General features: G+C 39.0%; 1 protein-coding gene across 5 annotated transcripts in view; it reads left to right on the top strand.

The window, feature by feature from the left end:
* birc6 (baculoviral IAP repeat containing 6) overlaps nt 1–27,102 on the top strand; it is a 256,486-nt gene that overhangs the window by 16,278 nt on the left and 213,106 nt on the right. For all 5 annotated transcript variants that reach the window (XM_060831329.1, XM_060831332.1, XM_060831330.1 and 2 more), the window contains exon 2: nt 23,124–23,305. In XM_060831329.1, the coding sequence (XP_060687312.1) occupies nt 23,124–23,305 (182 nt within the window). The remainder of the gene's footprint in view (nt 1–23,123; nt 23,306–27,102) is intronic.

Here is a 27,102-nt window from a genome sequence, read left to right as displayed (position 1 = left end):
AGCAGCAAGCAAAAGCAAAATACTGAAAATCTGAAATAATAAAAAAAAATAGAGAAACCCAGGCCCGGGAGGATCTGGACAGAGAAACAGGGTTAACGTTGCAAGTCTGATATGACTTTCTTTCCCAGAAGCTGCTAGATGTTTTCCAGCATTTTCCCTTTGTTGAGGCAGAGGGCTTGCCTGAGGTTTTAAATGAGAATTTTGTATCTTTGTCACAGAAGAGGATGCTGCCAAAAGCATAGTGAAAGAGTAGATTGTTGAGATACCAGGTAAGCCAGGAACTGATGGAAAAGGCAGTAGGCAAGCTGGCTGTATACAAAGTGTGGTTAGCGATGCTGCGTCCTAGCGCCAGGTGATCCGGTTTCCTTCCACAATCCAAAGATGTGCATGTTAGGTGAATTGGTTAAGAACATTCATTGTGTAACAGCAGATTGCTTAATCTTTACTATTGACACTCTCAGATTGCAACAGTTACCCAATTTATTTATTTATATATCCTTATCTATATGTTCCTCCCTGTAAAATGACTATTTAGTTCATTAAGAAACTGTTGTTCGAGAGAGAAGACTAAGAACTCATGTCTCTATGCACATGGGCGATCGTGTTCTCTCCCTCAGGGCCTGGAATAAAGATAAAGGAGGTAAAATTATACTCTGTCTCTGAGGGTTTTGCTTCGACTGAGGGGGAAAATGGGAAAACAATATTGGCGTAGTTGGCAGTATCCAAATAGATACTTACCATCAGACAGTGTCAGCAGTCATCTGGAACATCGGTATCTTCAGACGGACAGGTCCACAAGCTAAGATTTTAAATCTTGGTCCCTTTCAACCTCCCCATCACTCGAAGCAAAACACTCAGATATAGTACAGTTTTACCTTCTTCATCTTTATTCTGGGCCCTGGTGAAAGAAAGAATAATCGCCCACATGCACAGAGACATGCGTTCTCGGTCTTCTGTCTGGAAGAACAGTTTTTGACTGAATTATGTAGTCATTTTACAGGGAGGTGCACCCAGATAAAGCAGCATACATATTGATTGAGTGACTGTTACAATCAGAGAGTGTCGAACAGCCATCTGCTGTTACACTTTGAATGTTCTTAAACCTAACTGGCTTCACGTAATGCATATTTTTCATCTTAATAAAACTGACCTTACATACTGAATGCTTCCAATATTGCTAAAAGGCTCCACATAATGAATGCTTTTCCACCTTGTTAACCTATTACTGTTGCCTCCAGCACCCCATTGTTAACTATAAGTTTTTAATCTGATCTGAGTCATGCTCAGCTGAACTCTTGTTTCACAAAACTCGGAACTTAACGCTTTCCCTACCTGCTCATAGCCGATACAAATTCTCAGTAGAAGAAAGACAGCATATTTTGGAGATATCCTACACGATCTTCAGTTATCATTATATATAGGATTGGTTTCAGAGAATTGAAGAATTGTAAATTCGGTTTGATCAAAACGAATTGCAAAGAGAAAGCCCAGCAACCAGCAGTCAGTCAGTTGGTATTCTTGGGTAGTTTAGAGCATTAAGATCTGATTACCTAGGACACTGTTAACAGTCATTTGGACTGTGTAGGAGAGAAATTAGAATTGAATGAAGGTACAATTATAAACTAGCTTTTTTAAGGTCAATGAGGCATTTTAGAGTATATTGCTATGAAACTGAAAGTTAAATTAGGAATGGTAGCTAGGGAAGCAATTCTTAGGGATTCATGATGTACGACTGAAGAATGCTGTCGATACAGGATGAAGCAAGGCTAGGGAATTATTTGTCAATAACAATGAAGACTTGGATTTGTGGGATAAGCAATTGGAAATCAGTAACAAAAGGCTTTTGGGGAAAAAAGCTTACGGTGCAAGGGAAACGTTTGACATAAATACACGACTGGTTAACCAACAGGACACAAGTCATAAATGAGCAATTATCTGGTTGGCAAAATGTTATAACAGGTTTACCAAAAGGATTAGTGCTGAATTCTTCATTTTATTTGATTTATATAAATGACTTGGATGAAAGGACTGAAGGTATGGTTCGCAAATTTGGTGCGAATATAGATAGAGAAGTAGGTTTTGAGGCTACAAAGCAATGTATAGACAAAAAAATTGACAAATGGAGTACATTGTGAGAAATAAAGAAGTTTCCCGTTTTGGTATGAAAAGTAGAAAAATATACAATCGAAAGGGTAAGATTGCAAAGCTCTCAGATGGAGGAATCCTGTTATCCTTGCCAAGTTTGCAAAAGGATGATATGCAGGTTCAGTTAGTGATTAGAAAGCTAATAGAATGTTATAATTTCCTGTGAGGAAAACTGAAGGCACAAGTCGGAGGTTATACCTCAGTTATGCCAGTCATTAACATCTAAAATATTGTGTCCAAAATCTGTCTCCTTAGTTGAGGAATGATATAAACACATGGAAATGGTTCAAAGGTTTATGAGACTAATACCAGGAATAGATGGATTGTCCTTTTGAGGAAAGGTTAGATAAGTTAAACTTGCATCTGTTGGGGTAGAGAAGAGTACAGTGTGTCTTGATTGAGAAATAGAAGATCCTGAGAGGTTCAAAATGTTTCATTTTTGTGATAAAATCTGGAATTGGAGTCACTATTTCAAAGTAAGGGGTCACCCCATTGAAGACAGATAAGACCACGTTTTTCTCTGCCAGAAAGTGTGAAACCTTTTGCATTCACCATGTTTTGAGTAAGAATTTGAGTCCTTAAATATGAAACAGACTGAGTCAGATTCTTGATAAGCAAAGAAGTTATTGGGAGTGGGTGGCAATGCGGAGTAATGAGATCAGTCATCTTCTTGAATGGTGGAGAAAGTTGTTGTGTCAGAGTGGCCTACTCCTGCTGTAGAATTGGTCAGAAACCTATTCCGACGTATATAGTTTTGGTCTCCTTGTTTAATGACATTATCCCAGATGTGGTCTCATGAATGGCCTAATCATGTAGGAAACCTTCCTGATGTTTATATGCCTTTCTTCTTGAAATAAATGACAACATTTCATTTGCCTCACAATATACATGATCATGCAAATGCTGGCTAACTTGCTGAGTATCAGCAGTGTTATGATCCCAGCTGATATTATTACTGGGAAAAACAGATTTCAGACTGAAATCTGACTTGATAAAACCAAAAAAACATTGATTTAATAAGGTGCTTTTTCATAGAAAAGTCATGGAATTACTACAGTGCAGGAAGAGTCCATTTGGCACATCAAGTCTGCACTGAACCTCTGAAGAGCATCTCACCCAGACCAGTCCCTCCCACGTTATCCCCATATTATTGTGCTTAATCCAGCTAGCCTGCCCACAACGGGCCAATTTAGTATGGCCAATCCACCTAACCTGCACATTTTTGGACTATGGAGGGAAACCAGAACACCTGGTAGAAACCTATGCAGGCGCGGGGAGAACATATAAACTTCACAGACTGTCACCCAAGGCTGGAATTGAATCCAGGTCCTTGGTGCTGAAGAGTCAGCTGTGTCAACCACTGAAACACATGCACAATGCTGCAGATTTGGTTCTAACAATGAAACATATATATTGCCCAAAAGTAATGAAAACAACATAGAATGAACCAGTTATGATGTGTTTAAAGATTTTGAAATAGATGGTTTAAAAAACAATCCCATTACTCAACAGTATCTCATTGCTGTACTTAACACCAGAGTGAATTACCTTTTGTATCCCACAAAGGGATGACTGTGCTGGGGCTTCAGTTGCCAGTCATGAGAATCTGACCACCTCTTTGATTCATCTTAAAACTGAGCTCAGACTTTTTCACCTTCAAGTTTTATCAAACATTTTTGGTCTGGAGCTTTAAAGTTGAACTCTTTGCACTGAGGTAATCTACTTCCTAACAGTTTAAAACTACCTCCCTTTCTCATAGCAACTTTTCTGCAAATCCAGCTTTGCCAAGACTGTTGCCAGGTTACCCCAGACTAAAACTTAAATGCTTTTTTCGAAGCTATGGGTTTCCCCAAGCTCAAAAAAAAAACTTATTCCTGAACCTTCTATCTGAAAACCTGATGCACTACACTGTTAACTTTGGTACTCTCCCAATGTAAACTAATACCCCATTACTCTCTAGGAAAGTCTATAATACTGTGTTTTAAAATAAATCACCATGGCTACAGAAAGTTTTTCAAGTTAATCATTAAACCCCTTCTGAGACCAAACCAAATCTTTACTAAATGAAATTAGAACAGATATAAATCTTGCATTTTGCATTGCAGTAAGTTTGATAAAGATGCCAGACTTTGACTTGAGAAGAGAGTGGTGCAAGTTGAGGGAAATAGAGAGAGATTTGTGATTGAGTGGAGAAGAAAAATATCTGAATTGCTGTCAACAGTTCTCAATGGAAAAAAGGGAGTAAGGAGCTCGAGGGAGGGCTTGTGGTGGAATGTGATTTTTGAAGCTGGAGTTAAGAGTCAGTTTTAGAAGATGAAGGTGGCAAAACAAGAATTCTTCATTCCATTTGGCTTCAAACTCATTGAGCTGGGAACATAAGGTTCCCATGAAGCTGTGGCCTTTACTGAGGACTGACTGTTTAGGATTAGAGAGGATAAGATCCGAGGAATGGTGAAAATATGAAGAGGTAAAATCTGAAATGGAGATTATACTAGAAAGTAAAAGAGTTCCCAGACTGGCATTGAGCTATGAACATCATTGCCAGAGTGCCAGAAATGTGAGGGGTGTAATGGAATAAAGGATAAGGATATCTCCTGAATTAAATTGATTCTGCTACTAAAGGGAAAGGTAGAAAGTATGCACATAGTGCTACATGACTAAGAGGACGAATCCCTTGAAGCATTGAGAGGCACTAGTTGGAATAATGCAGAATAGAGATGTTGCTGATTGTAAATCTGAAACACATGGTGGAATTTAAACTGACACCTGTGTGGAACAAGTCAGAATTGGAAACCATTTTTAAAGGATGTGGGAGTGATTTAACTTGAAACTAACAGGGTTTTAAAAAAAACAGACAAAAGTCACATTGAAGAGAAGAACATAAGCTGAACATTCCTAGATTTAACAAAAAAGCAGTGGTTTGAACAAAATGTTCTACCACTGCAGCAAATTTTTGAATTAGGCAACAGGCTAGGTAGAATCTCTGGAAATTTGAAGGTGTAGTTAAACTTTTTGGCTTAATGAAAGTGACGGAAGAATTTCAAAGCTGAATGAATATTCAGCAATACAGTTCTTCTAATGACTTGACCCTAATTGTAATTTCAAATCTGAGTTACTTATAAAATATTTCTTGGAGTAATGTGCGCTCCAAGGTAGAAGTGATATTTATACTCCTTTGCTGGAAGGCAGAGCAAATTTCAGGCTTCTTTTTGATCAGTTTAAAGTAGGTTTTGCATTGTGCTGTTCAACTGTATAATAATTCCTCTCTTGTCAAGAGGAAGAAGGAGACTTATGTTAGGATGAGATGTGAAGGCTCAGTTAGGGCACTTGAGAGTTATAGATTAGCCAGGAAAGACCGGAAGAAAGAGTTAAGAACAGCCAGGAAGGGGCATGAGAAGTCGTGGCAGATGGGATCAAGGAAAACCCTAAGGCTTTCTATAGGTATTTCAGGAATAAAAGAATGACTAGAGTAAGATTAGGGCCAATCAAGGATAGTAGTGGGAAGTTGTGCATGGAATCAGAGGAGATGGGGGAAGCGCTAAATAAGTATTTTTCGTCAGTATTCACACTGGAAAAAAAGACAACGATGTCGAGGAGAATACTGAGATACAGGCTTCTAGACTAGATGGGATTGAGGTTCACAAGGAGGAGGTGTTAGCCATTCTGGAAAGTGTGAAAATAGGTAAGTTCCCTGGGCCAGATGGGATTTCTTCTAGGATTCTCTAGGAAGCCAGGGAGGAGATTGCTGAGCCTTTGGCTTTGATCTTTATCATCATTGTCTCCAGGAATAGTGCCAGAAGACTGAAGGATAGCAAATGTTCCCTTCAAGAAGGGGAGTACTCATAGACCAGTGAGCCTTACTTTAGTTGTGGATAAAGTGTTGAAAAAGGTTAGAAGAGATAGGATTTATAATCATCTAGAGTGGAATAAGTTGATTAGTGATAGTCAACACAGTTTTGTGAAAGGTAGGTCGTACCTCACAAACCTTATTGAGTTCTTTGAGAAGGTGACCAAACATGTGGATGAGGGTAAAGCGGTGATGTGGTGTATATGGATTTCAGTAAGGCATTTGATCAGGTTTCCCACAGTAGTATATTGCACAAAATATGAAGCATTGAATTGAGGATGATTTAGCGGTTTGGATCAGAAATTGGCTAGCTGAAAGAAGGCAGGGTGGTGCTTGATGGAAATGTTTATCCTGGAGTTCAGTTACTATTGGTGTTTCCCAAGGATCTGTTTTGGGTCCACTGCTGTTCGTAATTTTCAGAAACAACCTGGATGAGGGCATAGAAGGATAGGTTAGTAATTTTGCAGATGACATTAAAGTCAGTAGAGTTGTGGATAGTGCAAATGGATATTGTAGGTTACAGAGGGACATGAATAAGCTGCAGAGCTGGGTTGAGCTGTGGCAAATGGAGTTTAATGCAGAAAAGTGTGAGATGATTCACTTTGGAGGAAGCAACAGGAATGCAGAGTACTGGGCTAATGGTAAGATTCTTGGTAGTGCAGATGAGCAGAAGGACCTCTGTGTTCACATACGTAGATCCCTGAAAGTTGCCACCCAGGTTCTATAGTTGTTAGGAAGACATAAGGTGCGTTCACTTTTTTTAGTAGAGGCATTGAGTTTCAGAACCATGAGGTCATGCTGCATCTGCACAAAATTTTGCTGTGGCTGCACTTGGAGTAATGCATACAGTTCTGGTCACCGCATTATAGGAAGGATGTGGAAGCTTTGGAAAGGGTTCAGAGGAGATTTACTAGGATGTTGCGTGGTATGGAGGGAAGGCCTTACAAGGAAAGGCTGAGGGGCTTGAGGCTGTTTTCATTGGAGAGAAGGTAGTTGAGAGGTGACTTAATTGAGACTTATAAAATAAACAGAGGGTTAGATAGAGCTTTTTTTCTTCGGATGGTTATGGCTCACACGAGGGGGCATAATTTTAAATTGAAGGGTGATAGATATAGGACAGATGCCAGAGTTAGTTCCTTTAGTAGGGGTGTGGAATGCACTGCCTGCAACAATAGTAAACTCCCCAAATTTAAGGGCATTTAAATGGACATTGGATAGACATATGGGCAAAAATGGAATTGTGTAGGTTAGATGGGCTTCAGATTGCTTTCACAAGTTGGTGCAACATCGAGTGCTGAAGGGCCTGTACTGCGCTGTAATGTTCCATGTTCTCTGTTTCATAAGTTCTTAATTTATCAGTATTTGAATGAAGTAAATGCTTAGAATTACTATGATGTGATGAACTTTTGAAGAAGAAGTGAACTTCACGTTCATCTCTTCCACTTTCTGCCACTTCCATTCTTTCTTCGCCATTACACCTCCTAATTTTGTTTTGACTTTGTATGCTGTTGCATGACTAAGCTCTTGTAAGTAGTTATTACGTTTTTACAGTGTGTCTTGTGATTCCTAGCATCATTTCAAACACAAGACTCTTATTCAAAAAAATTGATTTTCATGCTGCTGTTTTTGTTTAGCATAATCAAGACCCAGAAACGGTGCATCACGACACGACTCTAGCCTTTTCACCCATTTAGTTGGCAAGTCAACTTAAATTGGATGAGGCATTGCTGTGGTTAATGCTTCAGGAAATAATTGCCTTTGTGCTTTTGTTTAGTTCAAATGCAGTATAATACCTGAAGATACTCTGTTTGGTTGCAAAGACATGTTCCTGTAAATGAACAGATGGAGCTTCTAGTAATCGCATGTGAGCCACATTATGAGCCTAGCTGATGACTTGAAGTTGGTTCTGTGTAATTTTTAGTTCTCAGGATTGTTCATCAAATACTATTCAATTGTTAAAATTGCACTTAATGCTACGTGTTCCATCCCACGTTTAAGTTCACTTTTTAATTGAACCAGTCTATTCAGCTACCTTTCCTCGATATGTTAATTGAGAAACCTGCAAACATGTTCCACTCCAAATGTCTATTGCAAGCTTACCATCATTGGTTAATATATGCATTGAGATTCCCCTACAACTGTAAGTATTATAATATGGCCTTAATAGCAAACTTGTAAGTAGAGTTTGAACTGTTTCGTGTTTATCAGCTTGACGCAAAATTTATATCAAGGTTGTTTTCTGGGATAATGACTTCCCCTGATCAGACCATTACTTATGTTAGTTGCAGATATTACACAGGAATAGACTTAATGCTGCCACCTTTACACCTGAAAAATACCCAGTTCACCAAAGATGGTGAGACAGCACCTTTCAAATCAGTGATCACTTCCATCGAGAAGGACAAGGGCAGCAGATCCATAGGAAACCATCACCTACTGCATAAGCAACACAGTTGGTATTTTACATAAACTGAATTAGAATTAGGTTTTTATTGTCATGTGCTCAAGTACAGAAGTACAATGAAAAGTTAAGTGTTGCCTCTCATGGTGCCATCTCAGGTACAAAGTACAAATCTTAGATACAAAAAGAGGAATAAAGAAGAAAAAATATTGCATTATCTTAGTGATTCATGGTATGTTAGAAATAAGACATAGTTAAAAGGATAAATATTACAGTCAGATGAACATTACATTGCAGTAGGTCAGCACAGGACCTTCCACACGTGGTCTGACTGGCTTTGCATGCCATGTCAGACCCCTGTCTAACAATCATCCCCGCTGTATTCGAGGCCTCTAGTCTTGGCTTCAGCTCGCAGCTGCTCTGCTCCAAGCCTCCACTTCACTCTGGCTCTCTGCCACTCTACCCATAGACCTCCAGCCCATTCTTCCTCAGGAGTCTGTAATTAAGTCAAAAGGATGCAATGCCTACCTCACAAATGAATAATGTGGGATATGAAGTTCAGTGCTGGGTCAGCACCAGAAGCCATAAGTATCAAACAGCATATCTATTGGCAGAATACTTCTTTACGTGACCATTCCAAGCATGGAAAAGGCAGAATGTAATCTCCAGCATGAGATGCGATCCCACGATTGGACGGTACTTGCTTAATAATCCAATATTATAGGATATAAAATTTGGGAGTCACATTACAGTTTTGTAGAATTTTAGTTGGGCCACATCACAAATATTGTGTACAGTTTTGGTCACCGCAGTACTAGAAAGATGTGGACTTTGGAGAAGATACAGAAAAGGTTTACTTGATGTTGCCTTGTCTGGAGGGTATTCACTATGAGGAGCGATTGGACAAACTTATTTTGTTTTCACCTGACCATTGGAGGCCTGATAGAAGTTTACAAAATTATCAGAGGCATGGGTCGTCAGTTTTTTTTCCCCAGGGTAGAAATATCAGTTACAAGGGGATGAAAGACGAGGTTTTTTTTTAACAGAGAGTGGTACATGCCTGGAAAGTGCTGCTAGAGGAGGTGGTAGCAAACTTTGAGACATCTTGTCAGATACATAAATAGGCAAAGTGTAGAGGAGTATGGACCACATAGAGGCAAAAGAGTTTTGGTTTAGAAAGGTGTGGATTAATCAAGTGTGGATTTGAAGGCCTGAAGGACTTGTTCCTGAGCTGTACCATTCTTTGTTCATCATACCAACAAACTACTCGAGATTTGGCTCATTTGTGTTGGTTGGACTTGTATGTATTTGACAGCAGGGACTAGTTCTCTGCATGGAAAGAGAATATGTCCAGGCTGTACGCAGTTCTTGAATTCAAGAAAATAAAGGAGAAATCGTTCCATGTTGCATTCTCATGATAAAATCTTGCCCAATTAGACCTGCTTACCAACCAAACTGTAATTTTTCCCATTAAATATTAATTGATGCTCCTCTCATGGATAAGAGGGAGAGATGAGCTAAGTTTTTTTTGTCTCATATTGAGGTAGTTATTAATAACTTCATTTACCGTTCATTTTTTTAGAAAAGGTGTTGTTTGTGACATTCATCTTAAAATGACACAGCAAATTATTTAGGGTTGAAGCAAAGTAGGATTTATTACTGCTGTCAAAACCCGGTGGATTTGTTCACAACGTACATTTACACATGCTTTAATCTAAGACAGGGAAAAGGAGGCGAGTTATTTATTTATTTTATTTATTTAGATTACTTAGTGTGGAAACAGGCCCTTTGGCCCAACAAGTCCACAAATTACCTAAATCAAAGTTAAACAAATAAATTCGCATGAAATAAAGAATCGAGTGTGTCAATATTTTGTTGGCTGTGTGCAGAAAAACCATTCCACAGATGCAGTTGAATTGCTGGTGAAGGTGTAGTAGTTGTTAAGTTGGGAATTCGTTTACGTTGCAAGCAAAGCATTGGTTTCTTTCCAGAAATCAGACTTTTGAGAGAGATTAAGATCAGAGGTGGGAGTTTTGCTAAGCCTGCAGCTGCCTGCTTTTCTGTTACAAGCAGATAACAAAACAAAAGTAAAAGCTACATAATAGCAGCTATGAGAAGGAGCGTGGTCAACTGAGGGTATTGTACGTAAATGCATGCAGTACATGAGCCAAGGTAAATGAATTTGTAGCACAGATTGTATTTTGTTTGGTAGCATTCTTTCAGGAATAAATGTTGGCTTAGGCTCCAAGAGAAATTGCTGCATTTTTCTTCGAAATAATGTCATCATATCTTGTCCATCCACTTGAAAAGGCCAATAGGTTTTGTCTTAAGTGAATCCAACCTCCTCTGGCAGCAAGTTACAGAAAACTGCCACCTTCTGTGTTTTTAAGAAAAAGCTTAACCTCGCACATCTCCTTTAAATTCTCCCCTTCCCTTAAGCCATAAATTTATGGCCCCTAGTATTTGATTTCATCTTGGGAAAAAGAGTCTGATTATCCACCCTATTTATGCCTCTTATAATATCATATACACAGGGCAACCCCCATATCCGCGGGTCTGGTTTCCATGGTTTCAGTCACCCGCAGTTTATTGCTGCACCAACATATTATAGGAAACGTTCCAGAATCAGGGACCAGGAGGATGCTGGGAAGGTACATTTCCCATTTAAGTGAATGGGTTCACACCTATCCATGGCTTTGGGCTTCCACGGTAGGTATTGAAACATATCTCCTGTGGTAGAGGGGGACTACTGTACTTTGGTTTACCCCTCAGCCTCTGACTTTCTAGCAAGAACAATCCACGTTTGTCCAGCCTCTCCTTACAAATAATACCCTCTGAGCCAACCATTATCCCAGCAAACCTCTTTTGTACAAAAGAACAGACAGGGAATAGAGGGACATATGGACCTTTTCAGACAAATGAAATTAATTTAGAATGGAATTATGAGTGGCACACTTGGCTTAACGGGCATGTTCCTGTGGTGTACTGTTCTGTGAACTTGGCATGTATGCTGTGAGCTGCAAAGGGAATGAGAAAAGTTACTGTACACTCCGAGTACAGACAGATGAGTTTGGGGAGGGGGGGGTTGGAATTCCTTCTTAGTAAGAAATTAAATTAATTAGATAGCAAATGTGATACAAAGTCACAGGCATAGAATCTGTGTGGGAAGAGGTGAGGAGTTGCAAAGGGAAAAAGACCTTGATGGGAGGTCCTCTAGCTGTAATCTGGATGTGGGGCAGAAAATAAATCTAAAAATAGAAAAGGCAGATTAGAAAGTCACTATTACAATAATTGTGGAGGTGAACTAAGAAAATCAGATTGGTAGTGGATTCCGAGATAAAGAATTTATGGAATGTTTACAGATGGTTTTTTGTTTGGAGCAGCTTATGGTGGATCCCACTACGGAACAGGCAATTCTGGATTTGGTGATGTGTAATGAAGCAAACATGATTAGGGAGCTTAGGGTGAAAGAACCTACAGGTGGCAGTAACCACAGTATGAAAATTAAGAAGGAGAAAGTGGAATACGATGCAGCATTCCAATTGAGTAGAAATAAGTACAAAGACATGAGGAAGGGGACCTTAGCAGGAAGATGGTGGAGCAGCAATGGCAGGAGTTTCTTGGGCAAATCAGGAAACACAACAGAGATTCATCCTGAGGAAGAAGAAAAATATTAAGAGGAGAATGAAGCAACCATGGTTGATTAAAGGAAGTCAGTGACAGCATAAAAACAAAAGAAAAAGTATGCAAAGTGAGAGGTCAAAGGATTGGGAACTGTTCAAAACCTATTATAGTGTAACTAAAAGAACAAAACTAGGGGGAGAAGACAATATGAAGGTAAGCTAGTTATGGTAATATGAATGAAGATAGCAAGAGTTCTTTTAAAAATGTAAAAAAGTGGGAGAGAGAGAGAGAGAGAGAGAGATATTCCAGAGTAGCATACCAGAGCTTCAAGAGTTGAGGGCAGCAGTGAGAGTATTGCCTATCACGAAACAGAAGGTGCTGGAGAAGTTGAAAGGTCTGAAGGTGGATAAATCATCTGGACTGGATGTACTCTAAACCTGAGGGTTTGAAGGAGATAGCTGAGGAGATGATGGAGGCACTGGTGATCTTTCAGGACTCTCTGGAGTCCTCTGAGTACTTAAAAATGGCTAATGTAACACACATGTTTAAGATGGGAAGGAAGCAGAAGACTGGATATTGTAGGCCAGTTAGCCACCCCTTAGTCATTGGTAAGATTTTAGAGTCCGTTTTTAAGGATAATATTGCGGAGTACTTGGAAGTGCATGGTAAAATAGGGCTGAGTCTGCATGACTTTAAGAGTAGACTCTGCCTGACAAATCTGTTAAATCCTTTGAGGAGGTATCAAGGAGAGGAGCCATCTTTACCTGGTCTGATCTGTGTATCTGTAGAGTCACAGCAATGTGGTTGATTCTAAACTGTCCTCTGGGCAATTAGGGATGGGCAATAAATGCTGGCCTTGCTAGTAATTCCAATCTCCCATGAATGAATCATAAAAAAAGAGATGTAGTAACACTGACACCTGTAGAACTCCATGATAAACCCATGCTCTTGTGTGAAAAATTATTATTCACTACTCCTTGTTTCCTGTCATTTTTCCAATTTTGAATTCATAAAGCTACTGTCCTTTTTATTCCGTAAATTCAAATTTTGCTGACAAGTCTGTTGTGTGCCACTATCTGATGTGTTCTGGAAGTCCATGACACTAAATCAATACTCTCTTTAAAAATTTCAAACGTGATTTGACCTCAACAAATCCATGCTGATTTAGCCATACTCAAGTGAGTTTTAATTTTTTTCCTAAATTAGTCAGTTATGAAGTATTTCTGGTGTATAATGTTTGTTATAATTTAGAAAATGCAGCCACCATTGAAAATGAAACAAGTTCTTCCATAAACAGCACGATGAAGACTACCAGTTTTTGCACTGTCAGTTGAGGGCTAAGTATTGGCTGGGATGCTCGGTATAACTCTTATAACCAATGCCATCAGAACTTGTATATCCACCAAAATTGGCAAGTCGTTCTTTGGTTTAAGAACTCATCCAAAAGTGAGTGTACTAGAGCATAGAACATAGAAATTACAGCGTGGTACAGACCCTTCAGCCCTCGATGTTGCATCGACTTTGAAACAAATCTGAAGCCCGTCTAACCTACACTATTCCATTTTCATCCATATCTCTATCCAGTGACCATTTAAATGCCCTTAAAGTTGACTAGTCTACTACTCGCCTGGCTGTGCATTCCATGCCTCTACTACTCTGACTAAAGAAACTACCTCTGATGTTTGTCCTATATTTATCACTGCTCAATTTAAAGCTATGCCCTCTCGTATTAGCCATCACCATCCGAAGAAAAAGGCTCTCACTGTTCACCCTCTCTAACCCTCTAATTATTTTATATGTATCAATTAGGTCATCTCTCAACCTTTTTTCTCTCCAACGAAAACAGCCTCAAGTCCCTCAGCCTTTCATTGTAAGACCTTCCCTCTATACCAGGCAACATCCTAGTAAATCTCCTCTGAACCCTTTCCAAAGTTTCCACATCCTTCCTCGTACTATATCCGAGTTTGTAGACGACACAAAGGTAGGTGAAAAGGTAATTTGTGAGAAGGATAGAAACAGCTTTTAGATCTTGATCGGTTAAGTAAGTAGGCAAAAATTTGACAAATGGAATGTGCTGTGGGAAAATGTGGAGAATGAAAGAATAGTATTATTTCAATTGAGAAAAACTGCAGAAAACCTGCAACGCAAAGAGACTTTGGGGTACTTATGCATGAACCACAGGAAGCTAACACATGGTACAGCAGATAATCAGGAAGGCTAATGATATTTCAGAGGTGTTGCAGTGTAAGAGGAGGGAAGCCTTGCTGCAACTGTGCAAGGTGCTGGTGAGATCACATTGGAGTACTTCGAGCAGTTTTGGTCCTGTAAAGGAAAAATATAATTTTAAGTTCAGGCAAGATACTTGAAGTGTGGAGGAATTGTCTGAGCGAAGTTTAAACAGGTCGAAACTCCACTCACTAGAATTTAGAAGAATGCGAGATTACCTCATTGAAGTAGTCAAGATTCTTAAGGGGCTTGACAGGGTAAATGCTAAGAGGATGTTTCACCTCTGGGACCAGACAGCATAGTCTCAGATTAAAGGGGCACCATTTAAGACAAAGTTAGGGATGAATTTCTTGTCTGAGGGTTGAGAGTCTTTGGAATTGCTGGAGAGCTGTGGGGGAGGAGTCCTTGTGTATATTTAAGGTTGAGATAGATTCTTGATCGGTAGGGGAATCGAGGGTAGGAAAATGGAGTTGAGGAATGTCAGATCAACCATGATCCTGGTGAATGGCAGAGTAGACTTAATGGGCCCAAAAGCCTACTTCTGTTCCTATTTCTTATGGTCATTATTGGTGCAACCTGTTCTCAATACTGACGTGAAACTTACCTATAACATGCTGGCTGAGAAGGAAGAGTGCTACCAATGAGCCATGCTTGAAAGCGATGAGTTGGTTCCAAGCCAGGGAATAATCCTTGTTGAAATAGTATAGTACATAGTATCATAATGACACAAAATCAAAGTATTCACGGGGCCAAGTAACTTACAGGTGCTTCTATTGCTTATGTTCTTTTTGTGTAAGAACCATTTCAGTTAAAGCCGCCTTGAGTGTAATGTAGCTAATCCATTATGTTAATTTCCACCTAAAAATTTGAGTAAGATTGTAAAGGCATATATCTCTGGTAAGTGTGCCGTTGTTACACTGTCAGTTTATGACCATTTATGTGTAAAGCAATTGTTAAGACATTGATATACATTCAATGAAGGAACTCTTGCCTCTCAGTGGGCAGATTTAACTCATTCTCCATAGGCTTAGTTTATGAATAAAATTTGATACTTCAGGACTGTTCCAAGGTGATGCTGCAGACTCAGTTGATGTCGTAAGAGTGAGTTAGTTGAGGTACTAGAGGGTAAGCAACATTAGTCACACTCACCTCCTCTCTGGAGTTCAGTTCTTTTGTCCATTTTTAGAAAAAGGCTGTATGCAATGAGATCAGGAGTAAAGTGGCCCAGGTGGAACCCAAACTGAGTATAAGTGAGAAGGTTCTTTCTTTGCAAGTGACTCTTAATAGCATTGGTAGTGACCCTTCCATCATTTTGATCAAGAGTAAGCTGATGAGGTGGTAATTAGCTAGGTGACGTTTGACCTTTTTATGTTCACGACATAACTGGCTGATCCTCCGCATTGTCAGGTGGGTCAGGTATTGTCAGTGTTTGTCAGTGTACTGGAGCAGCTTGGCTAAGGCGTGGCTAGCTCTGGACCACAGGTCTCCAGTACTATTGTTGGAATGTTGTCATGGTCCATAGTCCTTTAAGGATTCAGTGTCTTCAAATGGCTTATAATTGGCCTCTTTAATACTAATTGTTTACTTAGCAACAAATGAGTGGTGATTCAATGCTTAGTCAGGATGGTGGATCCTTTGGAGGCATGTACTGCCTCCTTTTTTCCTTTTAAGTAATAGAGGTTGTAGATTTAGGATTTGTATCCTCTGTCTCAGAATGAGAAAAACGTAATTAGAAATTAGAAATCAGCTTCAAAGTACAATTGTTCAGAATATATTTCATTGATCCATTGTACGGACTTAGATTTACCCACCACATCTGTTCCTTTCTTGAAAACTTTGGAAGGAAGGTAGAGATGGATCATCCATTTGGAAATTCTATCTGAAGATACATGCAAGTGCTTCAAGACTTTTATGCAAGACTTTTGCACTGATGTTTGTCTCAATTTGCATTTGGTGATATTTGTAGAACTTTGTCCTCCTGTTAATTTTTTTTATTTGTCCTTCGCCATTCGCAAATGGGTGTGGCAAGATTGCAGAGCTCAGATTTGATATTTTGGTTGTGGATTATTTAGCTTTGTGTCTGTAGCATGTTGCCTCTGTTTTTGGTATGCAAATACTTTAATTTTGCCACATTAGTGGCTTATTTTTAGGTGTGTCTGGTACTCCTCCTGGCGTGACCTCCAACAATGGTTCAATGAAGATTGCAGATGTTTTAGCTAAATGATAATGGTAATCAGACATATCACTTCTCATGAGCTTATGGGTTGTGGTTGAATACAGTTTTGCTCATGATTTCCCATAGTGCTTCAGTGTTGCTCAGTTTTGAGTTGCTAGATCTGTTCAGTGTCTGGTCATGTCATATAACATCACTGATGGTTAGGTTGGTTAAGATCGGTCAAGTATGTCTTTCCCTCTTGTTAGTTCCCTATCAGCTGCTATTAATAGCTTTACTGACTGGGCTGGCTATGTTCTTGTGATGCTACTGAGCCACTCTTGCTGATGGACATTTAAGTCACCTACTGTCTGTGCCCTTGCCACCCTCGGTGCTTTTTCCCAGCCAAGGGAAATTAATAGGTGTTAATCAGCACAATGTTTCTTTGGCCACATTTGATGTGATACCCATGAGTGTTTGAGATCCGGAGTCAATGTTATGTACTCTCATATTAACTCCCTTATGACCGCATATCACCGCACTACCAGTTTGTCCTGCTGATGGAAAAAAGATGCTGATATCTGGGGCTTTGTAAGGTACAATTCTGAGAATATGTGTATTCACTAGTTTGTGGGACAAACCCCCAATTTTGCCACTAGTTTTTAATTTCAAATTTTATTGAATTTAAATTTCACCATTTACCATGGTGATTCAAGCCCACGTATCCACGTCATTTTCCTGGGGTTCTGGATTAGTAATACACTCAGCCACCGCCTTCCCTCAGCCCTAATTCTTTAAGCTTTCTGATGTTAGAATATATTGTGGCAATGCCCTTTGAGTTATTTGTTGATGTTCATTGCAGCCAAAACATAGTTTAGCAACAAAAAGTCCTTGATTACAATTATGCCCTTTTAGACTGCACTTCTTACAGCAGAAGTAAAACAGGCTACTTTTAACCTATGACAGTGCTCATAGATAACAAAGCACAGTTAAAATATTTTATCAAATAATATATTCATACAATTTCATAGAATCCCTACAGCTTGGAAACAGGCCCGAAGTCCACACCAACCCTCTGAAGGGTATCCCACCCAAACTCTTCCCCATTACTCTACATTTAGCCCTAACCTACACATCCCTGAACACTATGGGCAATTTAGAATGGCCGATTCACCTAACCTGTACACTTTTGGATTATGGGAGGAAACCGGAGCATGCGGAGAAAACCTACGCAGACACCGGGAGAATGTGCAAACTCCACGTTGACACTCACTCAAGGCTGGAGTTGAACCTGGGTCCCTGGCACTGTGAGGCAGCAGTGCTAACCACTGAGCCACCATATATATTTTATAATGACATCCTTTGGTAATTTGTTTACCTTCCATTTTTGCTGTTTTATTTGTATGATTGAAACTGCTGCAAAAAGGAAAAGAGGAGGTGGATACGTTTAAGTCTGTATAATGACTTGGGGAAATGTATTCTGGATCACTGTACTTGGAAACCGATGAGACATTTATAATTATTTTTCATTCTGGCTCAAGGGGCTAGAAATCCTAAATTGCCTGTATCATCTAGAAGGAAGCAGGTACATGAATACCAGCTACAATTTTGCCTGAGGCATCCATCATCCTGACTTAGAATTGTGTCACTCTCATGCGTTGCTAGGTCAAAAAGTTGGAGCTCCCTAGCTAACAACACTTTAGCTGTACTTTCATCTCATAGGTAACTGCCGTCTTTGCGGTCTGATCTACATGTGACTCCAGACCCACAGCAATGCAGTTGACTCTTGACAGCCTTATGAGCAATTAGGGATGGGAAATAAATGCTGGCCTTCCAATAATGCTGACATTCGATGAACAAATTAAAAAAAAATCAAGGACTGTATATATGGTAAATAGAAAACAGAGTCCGAATCAAGCATTTCCAAAGTCCAGGATGAAACATCAGATGCAGACTGATCTGCATTTTCCTCATTTTAAGATGTACTAGAATGGTATTCCACTTTCTACTACCATCCTGTGGCCTTCCTCCTGAGATGATTAATTTGTGTTAAGTTTAGTGCTGCATTCATTTGCACGACAAGAACTGGTTTTAGGATTAGTAAAACTTGCTTCACATGGACCTTTATTGCCTTAAATGAAGGATAAATTTTCACCCAATCGTGTAGATTGCATTTGAACCTAGTTTCCAGTGTCTGCCAATTCATTATCCAGTTACCTTGTTCCCATGTTTTTTTTAAAAGGACCAATGGACTGAGCGGATAGGTAATGGCATCTGTCTGTTAATATAGTAATTGCTTTCTGGAATTGTAGCTTTTTGGTTGGAATGTGATTTGGTTATGTACCAATAAATGTGAAGTACAGTATGAGTCAACCCACTGAGGAGTGGTGAGTGGTTTGACAGGATCCACTTATGTTAGAAACATATGTGTAAACAAAAAACTTGTTGTTTGAAAGGATGAGACACGGTAGTACACAAGAGGAAGCAAAAAGTGGGCCAAAACAGTTTTTGTTTTTTCCTGAAGTAATCAATTTATACTTGTTAGAATAATTGTTTGTTCCGTGAGGGTGGGAAGAGGAACAACAGAGTGGGAGCACTTAATCGGCACAAACTCTCTGCCTGTTTAAAAGAGCTACTGTGACTGCACTGCACAAAGCGTGTTAGCCAAGATGATTGTTATAGTATTTGATTGAAGACAGAAATGCTGCTTATTATTATCAAGAGTATGAGTATCTCTTTTGATTTTTAAAAAAAGTATGGCTGAGGTAAATAACAGTATGATTGCTCCCTATTCCTGATTAGCTTGTCTAGTGGAACTGTATGGTGCAAGTTTCAGTTTCACATTGAGTCTCTCAATTCCATAACCATGTGGTTTTATGTATTGGATTTTGGAAAGAATACATATATAAAGATGCAACTATTGATTAATTAACAAAGCAATGAGACTTTCAATTGGATTGTGATGATGGTGATCCAGAGAATTCTGGGAATTGTCGATAGGTTTGATTGTATACCACCCTTCCTGTTGATACTCAGAGAGCATTTTAGTAGTTGTGCTAATTCACATCAGAGTGATTGAAAGTGAAATCTGCATTTCCCAAGAAATCTCGGTTTTGATAAAATTAGCAACAACTTGAATGTTTGTAAGTCTCTTAATAAAGTGCATAAATAAAAAGAATGAGCCATACAGCTTGTTTTGCCAAGTAGTCAGATCACAGCTGATGTTTACGTTGGAGGATGGGTACTCTGTAGCATGTGCTTCAAAGTCTTTCCACCCGCAACCGGGCACAAGTCAGGATGGAATAGTCCCCAATTGCCTGCATTAGTGCATCTCCGGTAACACTCAAGGTGCTCCATACCATCCAAGACAAAATGGCTCCACTCACCATCGTTAACATTTTCATGCAGTGTGGTGTGAACTGCAGTATATCGCATCTCAAGGTATACAACAGCTTCCAAACCTGCACCCTCAATCACCCTATTGGATATGGGCAGCAGGTGAAAGGAATGCCACCACTCCAAGGCTCATGTCATCCTGACTTGGAAACATGATGACTGTGTTCCATCTTTTGATGGGTTCAAATGCTGAAACTCCCTTCCAGTCAGCACTGTTGGCGTATCTTCACAGACTAATGGTTCAAAATGCCAGTTCATCACCATCTTCTCAAGGGATAATGGAGAGGTGCAATGAATACTTATGGAACCCGCATGATGTGAATAAACAAATAAGAACTTCATTTGCTCACTGTTGCTCCGTATCCAATGAAAGCTTGTAGTTAGCAAACAGCCGTTTATTCATTAAAATAAGCAAAATACTGTGGGACTAGAAATCTGAAATAAAAACTGAAAATGCTTAGACAACTTTGATCAGGCATCGTCTGTGATGGTCCTAATGAAGATCCTCTGAAAGATCATTGATCTGAAACATGAATATCAACATACTGTATATGTTGTTTGGGTGAAATAAAAATTTCAAGCTTGTATTTGCAGCCTTTTGGGCAGAGATTTTCAGATTTCAGCTAACTAATTTGAATATTACTTTGCAATCAATGACTCTATAACCCATTATAACTCTTAATTGTAAGATTATTTCAGTATTTTCTTCAAACAAAAAGCAGATAAAGAAACTATCCTCCATTTTATAATTTTGAGGAGCTTGAATTTAGGTCACCTGTCAATTTTCTCAATTCGCTGGAATGCAAATTTCATGCTATTGGTTCTCATGAATCAATTCTTGAATTGACAGTGTTCTGATAAACCTGCACTGTTGTTTTTTCCTTTAAGGTCCGTATATTTTCTATGAAGTTTGGTGCCCCAGCATAGAGTGCAGCTTTCCAGATGGATCCGACTTCCCAACCAGTAAAATTTATATTTTTACTCCTAACGTCCTCATAAGGTTTTTTTTTCTCTCTTGTAGCTACCCAATTCTGACAAGCTACTTGCGTGTGTATCTTTGTCTCTCCAACATGGAGTGAATGTAGTTAAAATCTGGTACAGTAAACCTCTGCCTGTCCCCATTTTTGACTAACCATGTAATTGAAGAGAAGAACTTTGTGGAAGTGTGCACTGGTGCAGCGCTGAGTTCATGCATCTCTTGAGAGTGTAGTTAAAATCCAAATTAGTCCATTCACATGGTAAAAACAAATATTATATGCAGCTTTATATAGAATTGTCTAAAGATTAAGCCTGTTTTATGTTTGCATAATTAGCCAGCTATTCAGAGGATAAATTCAGTATTAGTGTATGCATATCTCTATTTAGTCTGCTTTGATATAACATTTTCATTTTAAGGGTAGGAATTTTGACTTTGGTCATGTGGATAACAACATGTTTGTGGAGATGTTGCCACTTAATGTTTTGCTTTTGTTTTGTTCCTGTTGGTGCGTGTATAGATTGATCACGTGTGTTAATTGGTGAAAATGTTCTGAACCATTGTTTAGCAAACCTCATTTTCTTAAAGACGCTCTGTTGAAGAAAATATAAACAACTTTGTTCTTGGGATGTAGCACTGGTTTTGAAGTGAGCTTTGCATGCTGTTTTGCGATGGCAAAGCATGAATGCTTGAGACTAGACTAAAGTGAAAAATATTCAAAATGCCAAATGGGCAAATGACACTTTGCCCTTTCTTGAAATTTGTGCAATTATGAATGTCACCAAGTTAATTTTGTTTGCTTCATGTGACATTAACAAGTGGCCATGCAAATTAGACATGGCCATGACTATTGTTTTGGCCCAGGCCAGACCCCCTTAAAACTTTTCAAGAAAGTAGCCCAGATGCTAACTTTGCTAGTTGTTTTAAGCAGGTTTGATGCAGACATTCCAGGAGTGATGTAGCTGGTTAAACCCCTTAGTTTTAAACAAAAGAGAATATATTTGCGAGATTAGTGAATGAAACACACAGCAGACAGAATATTGAAAACTTAACCTATTTGAAAACTCAGCAGATCATCCCAAATTAATGATGCTGTTCCAAATACTTGCAGCAATCCCCATAAACATCCCATGACACAAAAGATAAAATCAAGCACAGGCTCTTAGAGGAAAGTTGTCAGAGAGAGTACCTGCATGGATCTGCTTCTCTTGGGTCCAGCAGTTTCATAACTGCTGACTGCTTTCAGTGAATAGCCAGTCTGCCAAAAAAAAACCAGAGAAGTGCTGAGCCAGGAGAACTCGCCACTCTCCTTTCATTGTACAAGTGTTTTTTTTTAAAACTTAAAAGCCTTTTTCTCCGAGACAGTGCTATTAGCTATAATCAAACTGGCCCTAAACCCGATCAAAACCCAGACATTTTGGAATCTGTGATTTTATGATCTCCTGGGAAAAAAAACAAGGGCAACATAACTTTTGTTGAAGGAGCAGCATCATCGCATTATTAGACCTGACAACCTATAGAAACCTATCATCCTACTTGGCTAATTGCTCCAGCAAAATGGAGATGGATATCTACTCAAAGGTATATGCTCTATTGTGGGGTTATCAACAATAAGTGTGGGCATGCCATCATCTCTCACATCTTCCCTTATACCAACAACTGTTCCAAATGGTCAAAAACTTCAACTTGAGTTCCACAATAACTCATTTGTTTCCTACTTTGCCTCTTTGCATCTTTTTGTTTTTTTGTAATTCAAGGACCCATTTCTTTACAATTCTTGTCAACATCAAAACATCTTGAAAACCCTGTGTGAAAATGCTTCTAGTTTTGCTTCATGCAAAATAGATATTGCACTCAATTAGCATTTTTGTCAGATTTGTACCAATTAGCTGTTTGTAAATGGTGCTATATTCGTTTGAAAAAATTATCCTTATGCAATATATCCTCAATTGGAGGATGGCAGTGGTTGGCTTAAGCAGTTACAAGTCGTTCTGCTATAATGTGACAGTTGCGTTCCTCTGTAACCCCTCGCTATAGAAAAGCATGCTGTTCAAGATCGCTATAGGAAATTGCTGTATTTGTTCAATAGAAAGTTCACATTATCCAAACAGCATTCACAATTCTTCAATTATGCGAGAGCCAATTCATTTTAATGAAATGAGTGTTATACCAGAGCGACCTGTACATGGAATGAATGGCCTTTTCATGTATATTGGTCCTTGAGACCAATCTGAGAATTTGTCTGCAGTGTCTACCGAGCAGAGGTCATGGATCAGTAACTGTTAAAGTTTTACTGTTACATTTATCGTGGAAGTATCAGTTCATAGAAATTGAATTAATTTTGTCTTTTTTTCAGCCAAACCAGGTGGTCAGGTGAGGTGTCAGTACTTTGCAGCAGTGGATAAAGTTGTCTTTGTGGATGACTATGCAGTTGGATGTAGAAAAGATTTGAATGGTATCTTGCTGCTTGATACAGCACTACAGACCCCTGTCTCGAAGCAAGATGATGTGGTTCAGCTTGAATTGCCAGTTACAGAGGTAAGAACATTTTCTGCACCTGGATGTGATCTTGTTTTCTGGAGATAGATCATGTCAAAGATGTATTTTCTCTTTCCTTTTGTCATCTTTGTAACCTAAACGAAAATATGCCTGGTAAGAGTGAAGGAGGTTAAATTCTTATTATGTGGCTGATCAATATTCATGTTTGTGTAGAAGTTAGCTAATCAGCCTCACTTTGAGCAGTTTAGGGTTTTGGCCCTTAAGTTCAAGTCTCACCTGTTCCAAAGGTGTGTACTGTCTGAATGTGTTGATGGAAAATATGTTGTTTTGCTGAAAGCCACAGCCTTTCTGCTGCACATTAAGACTGATATTCTGGCATTGGTCAGCAGTGTCTGTGTGGTCTGGGGGGTCTTGTTCTACCAGTCATGGATTTCCTTGTGGTGAGGCAGATTTTCTGCAATGACACCCTATTTTGCAAAAACTTGAACTTGGCTAATTAAAGTGAATCGAAATTAGATGATAATATGTTTAAAATCATAAAAACTTTTGTAAGTCAAACTATGGTTTAAAATTAAAAATTCTAAACCACCACTGGTGGGGATTTCTGTTTATTGAAGCATAAACTAAGGATCTGACTATAGTTAATTTATATCTTTCTCTCAAAAATTGTCAAGGACTGAATTTAGAACCATTGGTCCATTTAAAACACAGTACTTTCTTTTCAGAAATCAGTACTTTCAATTCAGAAATTAAATTAAGAAACATCTTCAACCATAAAGAGTTGTGAAAACGGGGGTACCAAATTAAAGTTTTATTTTCTGCAAACTTGATCAGGTCAAAAAAAGTGCACAAAAAAATCATAAATTTTTTTTTCCCTTCTTCCTTCCCTGCTCTGTAGGCAGATTTCTCAACCTACTCAGTCATACAAAGTTTGCCACTGTGACTGAAAAGCAGCATTTTATTTTACCCTTTCCTTTTACACATCAGCAATTTGCCACACTTCTGCGTAATGAATAATCTTAGGTATTAAGTATCTCCATTCAGATGCCAGGAAAAAAACCTGGCAGTAGTTTTAAAAAGAATTGTTGTTCATAATTTATGCTGGTTAACTGTCTTTCTTTGTCTTTCATTTTTGAACTTAAAATTACTCCATTCTCCAAGAAGCATTTTGGGAGCAATTACAGAATCAAATGTGGATGTGTGGCGGAATTTTCATTCTCAAATTCAATTATCTGAATATAGACCAGGCTAACATTAGTGTAAAAGGCAGAGTACTGAGGGAAGTGAGAATGGAAATTGCAGAGGCACTGACAATTTTTTTAGTCTTCCTTATGCTTGGAGTGGTGCCAGAGGACAGTAAACAAGTTGCAAATGTCTTTTTCAAGATATTAAAATGAGCCCAAGTAACTACAAACCAGTCAGTAAAGGTTGGCAGGGAAACCTCCGAAAACAATAATTCTGGCAAGATTGATAGTCACGTGGATAAATGCATGTTAATTAAGGAGATTCAGTGAAGGAAGCCGTTCTGATCATGCATGTACCAGTCTCCAAATGAGCATCTCACGTAGTTCCAATCTCCTGTCTTTTCCCCTCTAACCTTGCACATTGTTCCTTTCAAATAATGATCTAATTCCCTCTTTGAATACCTCAATTGAGCCTGCAATTGAACCTCCTTTAAATTCAATGCAGGATTTTTCAGACCCTGACCCTAACCATACCCTGCGTGAAGCAATTTTTCCTCACCATGATTAGTTATTTCCCATTGTTCTAAATCTCTGTTCTCTCATTTGCGATGTTTTCAGGAGTGCAAGTATTTTCATAATGGCAAGTTTATATTTGAATAATGGATGAGAATTGTTTGGAGGGATAACAGAGGTTTGATGAGATTAATGCTATTGATATGCATGATATGGTATCACTCACCAGATGTGTAAGTGAATTAGAGTTCACAGAACAAAATCAGTTCAGTGACAGGAAACAGGATAATATTTCAATGAATGTTTTTTCAGACAGGAGAAAGGTTTGTAGTGGAGTTCTGAAAAGGTCAGTTTTGCGATCGCTGCTTTTTCTTATATAGTAATGATCTGGACCTTGTACTCGGCACAATTTCAAATTTTGTGAATGGTGCAAAATTCGGAGGATTGTGAAAAACATCAAGGTCGTTTGCAATATGGTGGAGTGGGCAGATCGGTGGCTGATGTTCAATCTAGAGACCTGAGAGGTGATATGCTTTGGTAGGAGAGACATGGTGAGACAATATAAAATGAAGGATACAACTCTAAAAAGGGTGGAGTGACAGAGGGACTAAAGTGTATATGAACTGAACTTGTTAAAGGTGGCAGGTGAGCAGTTAATAAAGTATCTGTGGTCCTAGGCTTTAAAGATAGAACCATAGAGCCAGGAATCACTGGCAACCAATCGTGTTCAACTTTAACATACCAGCTCAGTTTTGGCTGAAGTGTTACTTCCGGCTTTGGGTGTCACACTTTAGGATGTGAAGTACTTGGAAAGACTACAGAAAAGGTTTTGAGAATGATTCCAGGGATAATTTTAATTATGAAGATGGATTGCAGACATTGGGATCTCTGTCCTTCGATCGGAGATCTAATAGAAATATTTGAAGCCTTGAGAGAAGGATGGAAATAAAAATATATAAATACAAAATATTCCCACTCTGAAAAAGATCAAGAATGAGATCTTTCAGTAATAGATTTCAAGTAACACGAAGAGAGCTAAAGATGGTATGAGGGAAACTTTATTAGTGCATTGTGTAGTGAGAATCTGGAATGGACAGCTAGAAAGTTTGGAGGAAGCAGATTGATCAAGACATCCAAAGGGGAATTAGATGGTTGTTTGAAAAGGAGCAATATTCAAGGTTATGGGGGAGATATAGGAGTGTGTCACTGAGATGCTCATTTGGTGAGCTGGCCCAAACATGGATGGAATAAACAGTCAAAGTCTCTTCCCTGGGGTGGGAGTGTCCAGAACTAGAGGACATAGGTTTAGGGTGAGAGGGGAAAGATATAAAAGAGACCTAAGGGGCAACTTTTCCACACAGAGGGTGATATGTGTGTGGAATGAGCTGCCAGAGGAAGTGGTGGAAGCTGTTACAATTGCAACATTTAAAAGGCATCTGGGTAGGTATATGAATAGGAAGGGTTTGGAGGGATATGGGCCAGGTACTGGCAGGTGGGACTAGATTGGGTTGGGATATTTGATTGGTATGGATGAGTTGGACCGAAGGGTCTGTTTCCATGCTGTACATCTCTATAATCCTATGACTCTGTAATGGGCTGAATGCCCTCTACCTTCACTGCATTAGTTCAGTAAATTCTGACCTAAATTATAGGCCGATGGGTCTTAACACTTGCACAGTTTTATTTGGAAGGCTAATTGGAAAAATCAGTGTTATGATTATATTCCATTGTCATTGTCAACTTTTAATCAATCCATCAATTCCTATGGTAGAAATAGAAACAAAATCCTGGAAAAACTCAGCAGGTTTGCCAACATCAGTGAGGGAAACAAAATTAACATTTAAATCCAGTGTAACTCTGATATTCAATGGTGAACTTTTAATAAAATTGGTAACTGACCCAGGCACTGTAGAAGCGTCTGCTTTTTGCCTCTGTCTGTATCTCCCCTGTCATCAATGTTAAAGGCTTATTTCAGAATGTGAAAAAGATTTGGATTCAGAGGAATGAATATAAAGCCATAATCCTGGAAGGATTCTGAGGGTGTCCTTGAGCACAAGGGTGAAGTGCAAGTGCTTTGTTCGTGGAGCAGAGGCTAATAAAATCATGAGGAGCATGGACAGGATGAATAGACAGGCTCTG

This window comes from Hemiscyllium ocellatum, chromosome 10, assembly GCF_020745735.1.
Source record: "Hemiscyllium ocellatum isolate sHemOce1 chromosome 10, sHemOce1.pat.X.cur, whole genome shotgun sequence".
In the NCBI taxonomy this organism is placed as follows: domain Eukaryota; kingdom Metazoa; phylum Chordata; class Chondrichthyes; order Orectolobiformes; family Hemiscylliidae; genus Hemiscyllium; species Hemiscyllium ocellatum.
The sequence above is the reverse complement of the archived record's forward strand: the minus strand, read 5'-3'. Positions and strand labels throughout refer to the sequence as shown.